Source organism: Notolabrus celidotus, chromosome 10 (genome assembly GCF_009762535.1).
Source record: "Notolabrus celidotus isolate fNotCel1 chromosome 10, fNotCel1.pri, whole genome shotgun sequence".
NCBI classification, from domain to species: Eukaryota; Metazoa; Chordata; class Actinopteri; order Labriformes; family Labridae; genus Notolabrus; species Notolabrus celidotus.
In genome coordinates this window covers 5,930,551-5,943,383 of record NC_048281.1, presented here as the reverse complement: position 1 = coordinate 5,943,383, position 12,833 = coordinate 5,930,551, and the positions used below count along the sequence as shown (strand labels likewise).

At 37.9% G+C, this 12,833-nt stretch overlaps 1 protein-coding gene across 1 annotated transcript in view; it reads right to left on the bottom strand.

Moving 5' to 3' along the window:
• lrp1bb (low density lipoprotein receptor-related protein 1Bb) overlaps positions 1 to 12,833 on the bottom strand; it is a 426,184-nt gene that overhangs the window by 93,944 nt on the left and 319,407 nt on the right. The window contains exons 43-45 of the mRNA XM_034694098.1: positions 12,331 to 12,702; positions 6,746 to 6,935; positions 3,964 to 4,168 (exon numbers count right to left, since the gene is read on the bottom strand). Of these exons, the coding sequence (XP_034549989.1) occupies positions 3,964 to 4,168; positions 6,746 to 6,935; positions 12,331 to 12,702 (767 nt within the window). The remainder of the gene's footprint in view (positions 1 to 3,963; positions 4,169 to 6,745; positions 6,936 to 12,330; positions 12,703 to 12,833) is intronic.

The window sequence follows — 12,833 nt, the reverse complement described above, 5'->3', positions numbered from 1 at the left end:
TTCTTATCAGTGTCTCACAATTCAACATCTTCAAAGGCACTTAATCTGCTGTGTCAACAATCTCTCTTGATTGCATCAATGAGCGTCTGTTTTACACGACGACATAAAAATGTCCCCAAAACACACTGCTGGCATTGAACTCAAATGACACAACCCACTCCCAGGCAGCTCTCTATTGATATTCCCTCTCTTTTCATGGTTAAAAGGGCATCTTTCCCCACTGCGCATGCTGACATCTTCCCTTATAATGCACTCTGCTGCCCTTTGTGAAGCTCTGCCTTCATTAACAACATGGTCTCCACTCTCAAAATGGCACAGGGGAGTGAGCTATGCCACCGCTCTTGTTCTTCTGTCACCATCCACACTGTCAGAGTGTAATGACACTGCAGCAGTCAAGAGGGATAGCTTCAGGAGCTAGCATGCAGTTTGACTATTGTCAGCGTGTTGAATTGGAAAAATCATCACACATCTTTGCTTCATTTATGAGCTAGCAGGGAGCAAATATCCCACTAATAGGTAGAGGCAATTATCACCCGTTTATTTTAGTGAGATAATGAGGGGGACCTGTTAGCACATAAGGCTTGAAGAGAAGTCACATTAATATAGTTTCTAATTAAGAAATGTCTGTGACTGCCTTAACTCTCAGTGGAAGTGCAATCTTTAAAATAACAATGCAAATATACGTTTTGATAATATTTGTAGCAATTAAATGTGCTTCTTGATTTTATCATTCATGAACTGTAAATGTTTTGTTTGTTAATAAGAACTTCTTGCCATCGCTGCCCGACTCTCTGGAACTCTCTCCCTCCAAACATCCACAACTCTGACTCTCTTCACTCATTCAACTCAAACCTACCTGTTCAAAAAAGCCAAAACATGTGACCTCCACTCCCTTCTCATCTCTTTTTTTTATATTTTATCTTCAAAATTTTTATATTTGCACTACATGTAAAGCATCTTTGAGTACCTAGAAAAGCACTATATACAATAAGTCTTCTCAATCATTATTATTATTAGTATTATTATTATTAGGAGTAGTAGTAGTAGTATCATTAATACTATAAGTATTGTTATCATTATTTCTATTATTATCATTATTATTGTTATCAATATTGTTATCATTATTATTATTTATTTATTATTTTATTATTATTATTATTATTGTTATTATTATTGTTATTATTATTGTTATTATTATTATTACTATTATTATTGTCATTATTATTATTATTATTATTATTATTACTCTTATTATTATTATTACTATTATTATTGTCATTATTATTATTATTATTATTATTATCATTATTATTATTGTTATTATTATTATTATTATTACTATTATTATTGTCATTATTATTATTATTATTAGTAGTAGTATTATTATTAGTATTATTATTATTGTTATTATTATTATCATTATTATTATTGTTATTATTATTATTATTAGTAGTAGTAGTAGTAGTAGTAGTAGTAGTAGTAGTAGTATTAATACTACAGGTCTTTTCTTCCTGCGGTGGTCAGACTCTATAACCAATAATATATATATATATGTGTGTAAGATATGCTTATTTTTTACCTCTTTAATTTTAATTCTAGTTGCTAATAACTTTTTAATAATTGTTACTTTATAGGCTCTTGTTTGCTATATATATTTTTTTTTTTTGCACTGTCTACTTTGTTACTGTGACACTTGAATTTCCCCATTGTGGGACGAGTAAAGGACTATCATATCCCATCTTATCTTATTCCCACTACTACTGCTACTGCTACTACTACTAAAAATCGTCTTTTTAAATTGGTGTGTATGTGGTTTACGTTACTTCCGGAGCCAGCCTCAAGTGGACACTCGAGGTACTGCAGTTTTTAGCACTTCTGTATTGGTTTCATTTCTAAAGACCAGAGGTTGTCACTTCATTATGAGGCTCATGCTATGGAGAGTAAACGTGTTTTTGTTCCCTTTAATCATACATGTATAGAAATAAGTTTGTGCTTCACGGAAATCTCTTTGTGTCCATGTACAAGAGAACAATTAGACAAAAACAGTTCATCATTGCAGTTGTTTTCATAATTAGAAAATAAAGTTAATGGTTGTGTTTGTCAGTCATTAGTCATATCATTCAAATATTGTTTCTGATATTGGTTTAAACACATCACATCAGTGTTAAAAGAAATGAAATGATCATCAACACGAAAGTGCAGAGGAGTCTTAAGCTTCCGTTTCCACAGTAGGTGTCTTTTTGGATTGGTTCTTATGATTGTGACAACCACATATTAGTTAAGTGCTGAAAGAACAACCAGCCAGCTCTATTCAATTTACACATTTTAATTGGATTGAAAAATCAGTGCCCAGAGCAGTCTCACTGCAAAGCCTTCATTAGCGAGACTGGAGTGCAGCAAGGGCAGTAGGGGACCAAAAGGTGAAGGCCTTCTGCGCCTTGTGACCCGGCTCAGCAAACATATGGGTAACTAATTGACACGGGACAAGGTGTCGAGCTGCAGCTGTCATGCTAAGCAAAAACTCCATGGCATACAAGGTCATCTTGCACTGTAATCCATACACACAAGGGGACACAGGAGTTATATATCCAGCTGGGATGTCATACATTACACAGGCAACTTTTCACGCAAAAATTCAGAACAGCTCTCACGGAGCTTCATTTCTTTAGCGGGGAGTTTTTCTGTGATTAACACCATCTGTACTATCAGAGATGAGATATCAGACAGAACATCAAGTGGCATTTCAGATCCTACTCACTGTATTGAGGATCCTGTTCAGGGACTCAATGGGGATGGGAGATTAAATGGAAGATGAGAAAGAAGGGTTTCATTCTTTCAGAGAGGGGTAGATTAATCGGACATTCTGTCCCTGGATATGGTTCTTGTTTCTTAGATAGTTTGCAATAAAATATTAGAAGAGTGAAAAATAAGAATCTCACTACATTACAGGGTCTTCCAATATAATTATCTGTGATCGAAAAACATTTTAATAAAGGAAATAGAAAGAAGTTAAAATTGTGTTGTAAAAATAATAGATGTTTTCTATTGCTCAAAATTGGGTGACCAGAATTAGTATTTTTGCCGTAGGGAGCATTATGTCATTATCATCGGTGTCTCTCTCTCTCTTATTCCCCTCTGTCCCTCTTTCCAACCCCAACTCAGTCGAGGCAGATGTCTGTGTAACATGAGTCTGGTTCTGCTCGAGGTTTCTACCTGTTGAAAGGAAGTTTTTCCTTGCCGCTGTAACTAGCTAAATACTGCTAGGTGTAATGCTCATGGTGGATTAAGATAAGATAAAGGCTGATTTATACTTCGGTGTCTCCCCGACACAGCAGGGGTCAACGCGGACATGAGCACCACATACTTGTGCGTCGATGTGTCCATGACACGCAGCAATTCTCCACCAAAACGCTTGAGGGCAGTGTGGTCTCTGTGATAGCCGGTCGCCTACTTCCGGCCCCACTACGACCTCTGTTAACTTTTCCACAGTGATTCAGAGCTGTGATCATACAGACATGATTACATGAAGAATAGAGAGGAGGAGATGAAATACACGGCCGATGGGCGGCCAATGTCCGGGATCCCGGAAGTCCAGTAAATGCGGGAAACACAATGCCGCTGAGTGGACCAATCACAGAACTTGAGCCCTGCGTCGATTCTACGCCTAGTTACATTTTGGAGGAGGTGCACGTCAGCTACGTCTCTAGGCCTCTGCATAGGTACGAGAGCTACGCGGACCCCCGACGCAAGCTACCCCGATGATTCGACGCAGAAGTACAAATCAGCCTTAAGACTGAGTCTTACCCTGTCTTTGCGTTGGGTCTCTGATAATAGTTTAACATAGAGTATGGTCTAGACCTGCTCTGTTTGTGAAAGCATCTTGAGATAACGTTTGTTGTGATTTGGCGCTATAAAAGTAAAGATTGATTGATTGATTGATTGAATGATTCTTTTCATACTCACATGTCTGCTGGAGCCATCATAGTCACATCTCTCAATCTTGCCGAGGGTTCCGTCTGAAAAGTAAAGCTTCTCTGCTTTGTGATCGATAGTCAGTCCATTGGGTGTCAGGATATCAGAACCAATGATGACCCTCATGTTCTTCCCTGCTAAGGTGGATCGCATGATGCTGGGTCTCTGCTCGTTCCAGTTTGTCCAAAACATGAGGCTGAAATTGAAGAGGACAAAAAGGATTATTTGACTATTCATCCACAGCATTGCAATAGCAAGTGTTTTATCTGAACTTGCAAGAGACACTATGCCTCTTTAAAACTAGGGATGGGCATTTCAAGCCAAAACACGATTCAATAATCACTGGCATTTATTCTGGGATTGTTCATACTCGAGCTCTCTGACAGCAGGTTTGAGACGTCAAGTTGAGACAACAGCGAATAACACAACATTTGTTGTGCTGCAGGTATAAACAGTAAAAGTAAACACTCCACCGGCTGCCTGTACCATTAGCAGTCTGTTTGTGTGGCAGTCATGTTAACCAGCACCGGGGCGAGGTGCTGCAAGTAGCGGGCACTGGCGCCTATGTTTGCATTTTATGGCCATGCTCAGTCTCCCCAATGTCATCTGTTTCTGAATCTTACAACACTACACACGTAGTTCCAGCAACCAATTTTTCCTTCTTTTTTTGCAACTTAATGCAGTTAGCATTCTTCTTCTCCTGTTAGCTACTTAATGCGGTGAGCAAACAGCTTCAAGACACTCTTCAGCCTCCGTCTGACGGGAATATCGTATACAAATGAAATGAAAAAACAATGAAAATGTGTAGCCTACTCTTAAAACCATTGTTTTTTTTAATTGCATGAATATGCGAGCATGCAAACCTGTCCCATCCCTATTTAAAACCCTGGCTCATTTTGCACAGCAACTTCACCAATAGCAACTCAACAAATGTGTAGTCATCAATATCAGGGAACAGAAATTATTACTTTATTATACTAATTGCTGAATCAGTGTGTCTCCCAGGGAATTTCCTGCCATGTGGACTAAACAAACACATACGAACATAAATGTTTTCTTTCTTAGATGAAATTAACTCATCTTTAAGCACTTGTGCCAACCTGTTTTATACATAATTATTTTTGTAGCCAAGATCTTTACATTCCATCATTGGTTTCTTGCTTTGCTAATTACTGATAATAAAGTGCAAATATTTCAGTTAGATGAAACTCATTAAAACACAAATTATGCCTGATCAAAATAAAAATTCTACATCAAGGCTTTTCTCATTTTACGAGATGCATGAAAACCCAGATATTTTTAAGAGTTGAATCTGCTTCATGCTCTATGAAAAACTATTTTAGCTCCTGGCCTCTAGCTTCACTCTAAAAAGAAGTTATGGAAGGCTACTTTAGTGCGATAAAAATGTATCCGGTCAGAAGTCATAACCAGGGACTGCAAATGAGTCACTTGAGTATGAATTCTAATTATCAGGGTTTCTGGAGTGGGATGGATCAAGTGCCAAATTACCAACCAAGGGTACAGACTGAGGTCAAGAAATTAATTTAGTAAGTATAAAAGGAAGAACAAGATACTCTGTCTTTTCGGACTGCCCACAGTAAGACTTCATTATTCACATATAGGAGTGTTAACTCTGGGCTGACTGCGACAGGAATACTGAAGTGTTATTTTTTTGAGAACACCTTTTTCTCTTTTCATTTTTTTTTTTAAGCAGAGAAATAATACTGTTACATTATGTATCCAAAAAGCTAAGAGAAGATAATAACACTTATACCTGAAGTGTTAAAATGTTCAGCAAAACACAGTTCAGCTGAGGATGCTTGAAATCATAGCTCCAGGCTGCATTTTGCAACCAAGCCTGAGTAACAGACATGACACTCCAAAAGAAATAACTCAAAAAATGTAATCATTAATAAAAAGAACCAAAGAAAACAAAAAACTAATGTAATTGTTTCCCTGATGTCTCAGATTTCAATAAAGAACAACATACTGGAGTTTAAGATCTAGTATACAGTAATCACTGCATTAGCGCTTGAATAAGCTGTTTAAACATACGGATAGGAACATATGTTGTAAATAGGATTAACAAAAAACAGTGACTGGAAACAGGCCACAGTTTCATAACGAAGAAAAACGAATTAAAACATTTGAAACGGGCTCGATATGCTAATAGCAGTGTTATACTCAAGGCAAGGGTAAGGCATAAAAGCAAGCACAGCAGACACTTAAAAGCCTGAATTGAGATGCTGTTTTCAGACCCAGAGGAAGACAAATCCATTATTCTGCATTATTCTGCATTTCTGTTGCAGTGAGCAGTAGACAATCTGTGAGTGTGGGAGCTCTCTTTACCTGAGGCGGTACAACAACAATATATTTCATGACTGAATTCAGAGAGAGGAACACAATTATTAAAATTAGTCTTTAAATAAAGACGAGTGTGGATTTTTTAAAAGAAGTGAAGTGTATTTTATGTATTTGTTCTTTTGGAAGTTCCTTAGTTAACTGGTTATTAATATGTCATATTGTTGCACTCTGCAGGACAATCAATTAAACCTTTTTGGTTATGGGCAAACAAATCAAACTTATATAATGTTTGGTGTCATCACAGATGAAGCAAGCAATGACATGCTTTAGGATGGTGATCTATGACCTTAAAACTTAAAGACTTGATTCATATGATTTTCATAATTATAAAAATGCTGGGAGTGATGGTATTAAAAAAAACACAAACATTTGAGAGCAGAGAAGGGAGAGTCTTAGAAAAGCTACTGACTTTTGGCACTCATCCAGGGCCAGCACATGTGGGTGGTCTTCCTCCGAGAGAATGACCACAGCCTGCCGACTGAATGCACCGGTTCGTTGCTGGTCCAGGGTTTGCCTGGTGATGGTGGAGGTAGTGGAGCTGGTCCAGTACAAGGTGTCCCAGGCTCGGTGGTATGCCAGACCCTCCACAGAGCCCACATCTGAAAGAAAGGAGATATAAGACTGCTGCTCAAGTTCAGACCACGTAGCCTCATGAAGACACTCTGCAGATGATTTAGACGCACATGACAAAGATCCAAATAATCTATAGAAGCTGTTATCATTATTGTATTAAGACTACATCAACAGACATGACAGCTATTCACAGTAATCATCAGGGCACTCTCGGTCGGATGCATGTCAACAATCATAATACAAATAAATACAATAATACTGAGTGTACTGAATATACCCTCGTACTAGGGATGTCCCGATCCCGATCTCAACTATCGGATTGGAGCCGATCTGGACATTTTTTAATTGATCTGTGATCAGCATTTGAGCCAATCATTTCATCTGATCATTTATGTCCATTGTCCAGGAACATATGGTTCAAAAAGGCGAAAGCATAAACCAAACACAGGACAGTCTCTTACATTAGCACAACAATCCTAGCTGGATATAGTTAAAGGGAATAAACATAAGACATAATTTATTTGTTTTTTTAATTACCTATTTTTATTAAAGAAACAAAAAAATGTGTGCAGCTGAAGTCTCTTATCTCTTGTTTATTTATTCTACCTTTATTTTACCAGGTAAGTCAATTGAGAACCAATTCTCATTTACAATAATGACCTGGGCGAAGAGGCAACACAGGTGTCATGACAATAAACCCCCCCCCCAAAAAAAACAGAGAGGATGTACAGAGAAACCTAGAGACAGAACTATACAGTAGAATACAAAAATATGACAGGAGTGCAACTATTATCTAGGCAAACACAGGTATCGGATCGGGACTCGGTATCTGCAAATATTCAATATTAAAAAATCGGATCAGGGGGCCAAAAAAGCTGATTGGGACATCCCTACCTCAGACCTATAGTTGACAACCTTAGCCCATGTGTTTCTTTTGGCTCCTTGTAGCTAATGCATTGTATTTAATTGAGTTATTCCCATGGGGATGAATTCATCTTTTGCATGGTTGGTCCTGATTTTAGGGTATCTATACCTCCGGACAGAAGGGAGTAGCTGAACTCCACTGAAAGTGGGTGTGATGTATCCATGAAGACTGTGTCCACCTTCACAGCCAGCCTGCTCATTTGCAGCTGTTGCAGGTCAGCTTGCTGCTCCCCCATAATCTCCACACAGGTCTTAAGAATGTTTCCCAATTTGTTCTTGTGTGTGATTTTGGCATAACCACACCGGCATTCAATTCAATACAATAACAAACAATAAAGAATTAAGAAATAAAAAGAATAAAGAAAAATTAAAATAAAAGGATTTATAAAATGAAGTTGAAATTATGTTTATAAACTTTGCAGATGTATCATTAATAAGCACAAACACAAACAAAATTTGTGAGCGTTGAGAACACACTGATATCATGCTGTGTGGCCTTTGAGTCGACGAAGAGATCAAAATGGAAAGGAAAAAAAGGCGAAAAATTCTGCCGCTGCCATCTGCAGGTACTAAACCGCAAAGTAGCTGAGTGCAGTTTTAGGTGAAAAATATTTGTTTGCAACAGACGACAGGCTCCATGTGTGTTAGAACTGGGATTATGTTTCCTTGGTGATTGACAGGGAAATAACTCTGAGTCTCACTACACAGGACAGATAGGTATTTGATGACGCAATGGTCACAGACTGAATATGTTTTCATAGGGGACCAATTTCCTAAACACAAAACATGAGAAGACCTTTCCACCCTTTCCTGTTGGTTGAGTGACAGTGAGGGAACCGCCACAGCGCCACATCCACGTCGGATTTTTACTGTTGATTGTTTTCTTGGCAGGAATTTCTGAAATGCTCTTATGAATATGACCTTAGCTGTTTCACTATTCACAATCATCAATCTGAAAGAGAAAGGTAACAATATCCCCAGTGGTACAGTCGTAGTGTGTGTCGTGTACTCATGTATATATACATATACAGCTCTCATGGGAGCAGCAGCTGTGTATCTGTAGAGTGAAGCCTCTGACTGGGGCATGGTTTTGTTGTATTGTGAGAGTGTACATTTAAATGAAACAAACACAAACAAATAACTGTATGCACTGTGGGAATGAAAAAAACATGACCAACATTGGAAAGTAATAGTCAAACCACGCAAACAGAAAAAAGGGACATTACAACATGAACGGAGAGCCAAATCAAACTAATAAATCATGAATAACACTGCAAAAAGTAAAATGTTTATCTTAACTTTTGAGATAAATCTCATCAAATTTCAAGGAAGCTATGCCAAAAGCCTCTCCATTTCCTTTATTGCAATATAATAAGGAAGTCTAATTCTAAACATTGAAAATGTCCAAACTTGTGCTGATATCTCTCTTGTTCATGAAGATTTAAATGGGCTTGCCCCACCATCATTGAACAGATTTATCAACAAAAAAAAAACATAATATCATAAATACTAGAGCACAAACTGGAGGAGACTGTGATGTACTGAGGTGTAAAACCAAATTCAGTCAAATGGTAGTGTCTGTTAAAGGCACACACTCCTGGAGCAAATTACCAGCTCATATCAGGGAGCTTTAGAACTACTGTACCTTTAAAAAAAAAAAAGACACTGAAACATTGGTTAAAAACAAACCAGTCATGTACACATCAATAATATCGGTTTCCACATTTGATGCCCGTAATTCCTGCATGTTTACATTGAGGCATACTGTTGAAATGTTAATTAATGTGCATTGTCCTAGAGCTGGGTGACACTGACAATGATGCTATCATGATAAAATGTTTCATAACAGTCGATATCAATAATTATCATGATAAATATCAAATCATTATTTCATGGTGGTATTGTTTTACACGCTTAGCTGTGAAATCATTTGTCAACAAGAAATAAAAGAGGAATAGAAACCTGCATAAAAATATTCTTGGAGAAGAATTCTTTTTCTGTAAATCCTCCACATCCAAGAACATTTGTTGATTGACAAATGGAGAAATTATCTTTCACAGAGAACAGGTACTCAGACAGTCCAAAAGAGCACCATATTTTCTTCTCAGCTAAATGAGACCAACAAATCAATAAATAAGACAATTCAAAAGAAATGTCACACTCTATTAGAATTCACACAACATTATCTGGCCTAATCCTAATCTTTTTTTTAGAACTCATGTGGTCTCACTGACAATTTTATCTGTCTACGCAGCCCCTAATTTGTCTTAATGGTGAACATGTGGACAATGATAGAGTGCTTCGCTGTATTCCCTTATCTCAAACCCCATAAACCATGCTTTAGAATACTTTACACACTACCTGAGTCAGCCGATCACTAATTAATAGTTTGCAATAAAAGCCGTCTGGCAGCTTGGAGTTCCTCACTATTTTTTGGCGGGGCGAGGGAGTAATTAATGGGGGACATGGAGTTTAATTAGGGAAATATGGATGATTAACATCTTCACCTTTCCTCAATGACGGGATGCAGGCAGAAAGTTTTAGAGGGAAATGGAAGGGAGTCTTGCTTTTATGTGCAGTGCAGGGTTAGACGATGCCTGCAGGTGATGTTTTAACAAAGCCAGATGTACAGAGAGCTGACACTCAACACCTGAAAAGCTAATTGACAACAAGGAAGGTCATGGTATCCTGCAGCAGTTGTATACAACTTTGCATACACAGAAATGGAAACAGGATTTGTTTTGAATTTCTTAGAGAGCATACATGAGCATGTTCACAAAATGAGAATTGTTCTCTGATTAATTATTCACACCACTTTGATTTTTCATTTCACAAGAGCCAAAGTGTGAAGGACACTTCCATATCCAGACAGATGGTTCTAAATAACGCTTGTTCATTTTGAGAAGATAAATAGATAAGCAGAGAGCTTCCGCAGCAGGGGTGAGAGATGGATCTAGGGGGAGGAGTGGATCAGTAACACTCTGCTAGTCTCCTAGTGTGAGGAGGGGGCGAGAAGGTGCTGAGCTCTGCTCCCAGAAGAAACTTCCCAGAAAGGCAGAGGATGCTAGCCGAGCAGATCAGAGGCTTTTGCTGTTCATTGGATGCCAGTCGTGCTTGTCAAGACAGGACTGACTGGGATTTAGTGAAGGAATAAAGAGGGATTGGTCTCATCATTCAATCTGTGACAGTCTGTGAGCAGAAGGCTTTCAAACATAGGTACTATACCCTGCTGATCTTGTGTTAAATGGTCTTTTCAGAGAAGTCACAGCAGAAAAAAGTGAAGGAAGGAAGGATGAAATCATTATTTCCTGGGAAGTGAAAATAACACCTTTTGGATGTTGTGGTCTTAAAGGGACAGAACAAGTATGTGTCCAAGAATGGTGCAAAACTAAATTGGGCTTTCTGACTGTGCAGTAAAGTGCTGACAGATTCCAATATAGAGCTTACACTTACACAGAGAATAGTGCTTTAGATGGAGTTTGTTCAAATGAGCTAAATTACATGGTAGAGGTGACCCTGTCTGTAGAAGTTGATAGCCTAGCTTATGTCCTGGTTCACTGGCTACTTTTTCAATAGAGGGGCAGAGTTGACCAGACCCCCTATAGCAAATACACTCACTGTTGACCAGCAACCCAACTTAAAAAAACATGATGTAATAAAACGGTTTCAACTCAAACGTTAAAATAATTTTTAAAAGTATGTTCACCGATCAAGTTCTGCAAACGGCGAATCACAACAGCAGCAGTTGAATTCATTCATCAGTGCTAACATTGGACCTGCTCAGCTATAGTGCCACTGTGCACTAAAGCACCATGTTGGCAGTGCTCACATCCAAGCGTGGCCATACATGAATGACAACCAAACAGACTCTGGAGCTCAAAAACATGCTTTGGGTAACAGTTACATGTACAAAACACAAGTGAAGCATGAGCTGTTTAGACAGCTGTGTTGATTACTGAAGCATGCATAAGAGATGGATGACTAATTGCAGCGAAACCATATATACTAATCCGACACAACAACCATTGTGGCAAGCCGTGCTCAGCCACTACAGGGATACAAGACCTGTGCAATCAAGCCTGGCCATTAAGAGTAATACTGTAGTAAATATGAGACTCTTGACATTGGGGTATTCAATGTGTATGGGTGTATGTGTGTGGCAGGGGTGTCGGGAGGATGTTTTCATTTCATAAAAGAATTCAGAACAAATAAACAAAATGAAATAAAAATAAATAAATAAAACAATAAAATAAAGTAAAATAAAAAATAAAATAAATAAAGTAAAATAAATTAAAATGAATTAAAATAAAACATAAAATAAATAAAGTAAAATAAATAAAAATGAATTAAAATAAAAAATAAAATAAATAAAGTAAAATAAATAAAGTAAAATAAAAAAGAGTAAAATAAATAAAAGAAAGTAAAACAAAAAAATCAGACAAATAAATAAATAAATAAATAAAACACATAAAAAAAAAAGGAATGTGAAGTACTTACTTTCTGCAATGATAGATCGGTCCGTCCAGTCATCATTTATCACCTGGATGTTTCCAAAGTGGACATCGCTGAAAAAGATGCGGTTTGTCCCCGCTGCTTTTTGGCTGTAGTCGAAAGTGAGCGCTACAATATTCTTAAAAAAAGCCGGATTTTCAAAAGGCTGGACAGGTGAGTTGAGGTCATTCTCATCTGAGAGGTGGATGCTTTTAAGTATGGTCCTCTCAGAGTAGAGTAGATAACCTTCGTAGCGCTCACAGCCAAAGCCGTCCTCTGCCAAGCGTCCATGGGCGCAGGAGCAAGTCCGCCGCCCACTGCCCAGGTGAAAGCACAGCTGCTGGCAGCCTCCGTTGCTCCTGGCACAGGGGTTTGTACCTGCAGAACCGAAACATGTTCAGTAACTGGTTTACTTCAGGTTGTGTTCCCATGCAATCACACGTAAATTGTAGCAGATTTGACCATTATTTGGTGGTATGCTACACCACATGGTATTTCATAAAGGGGAC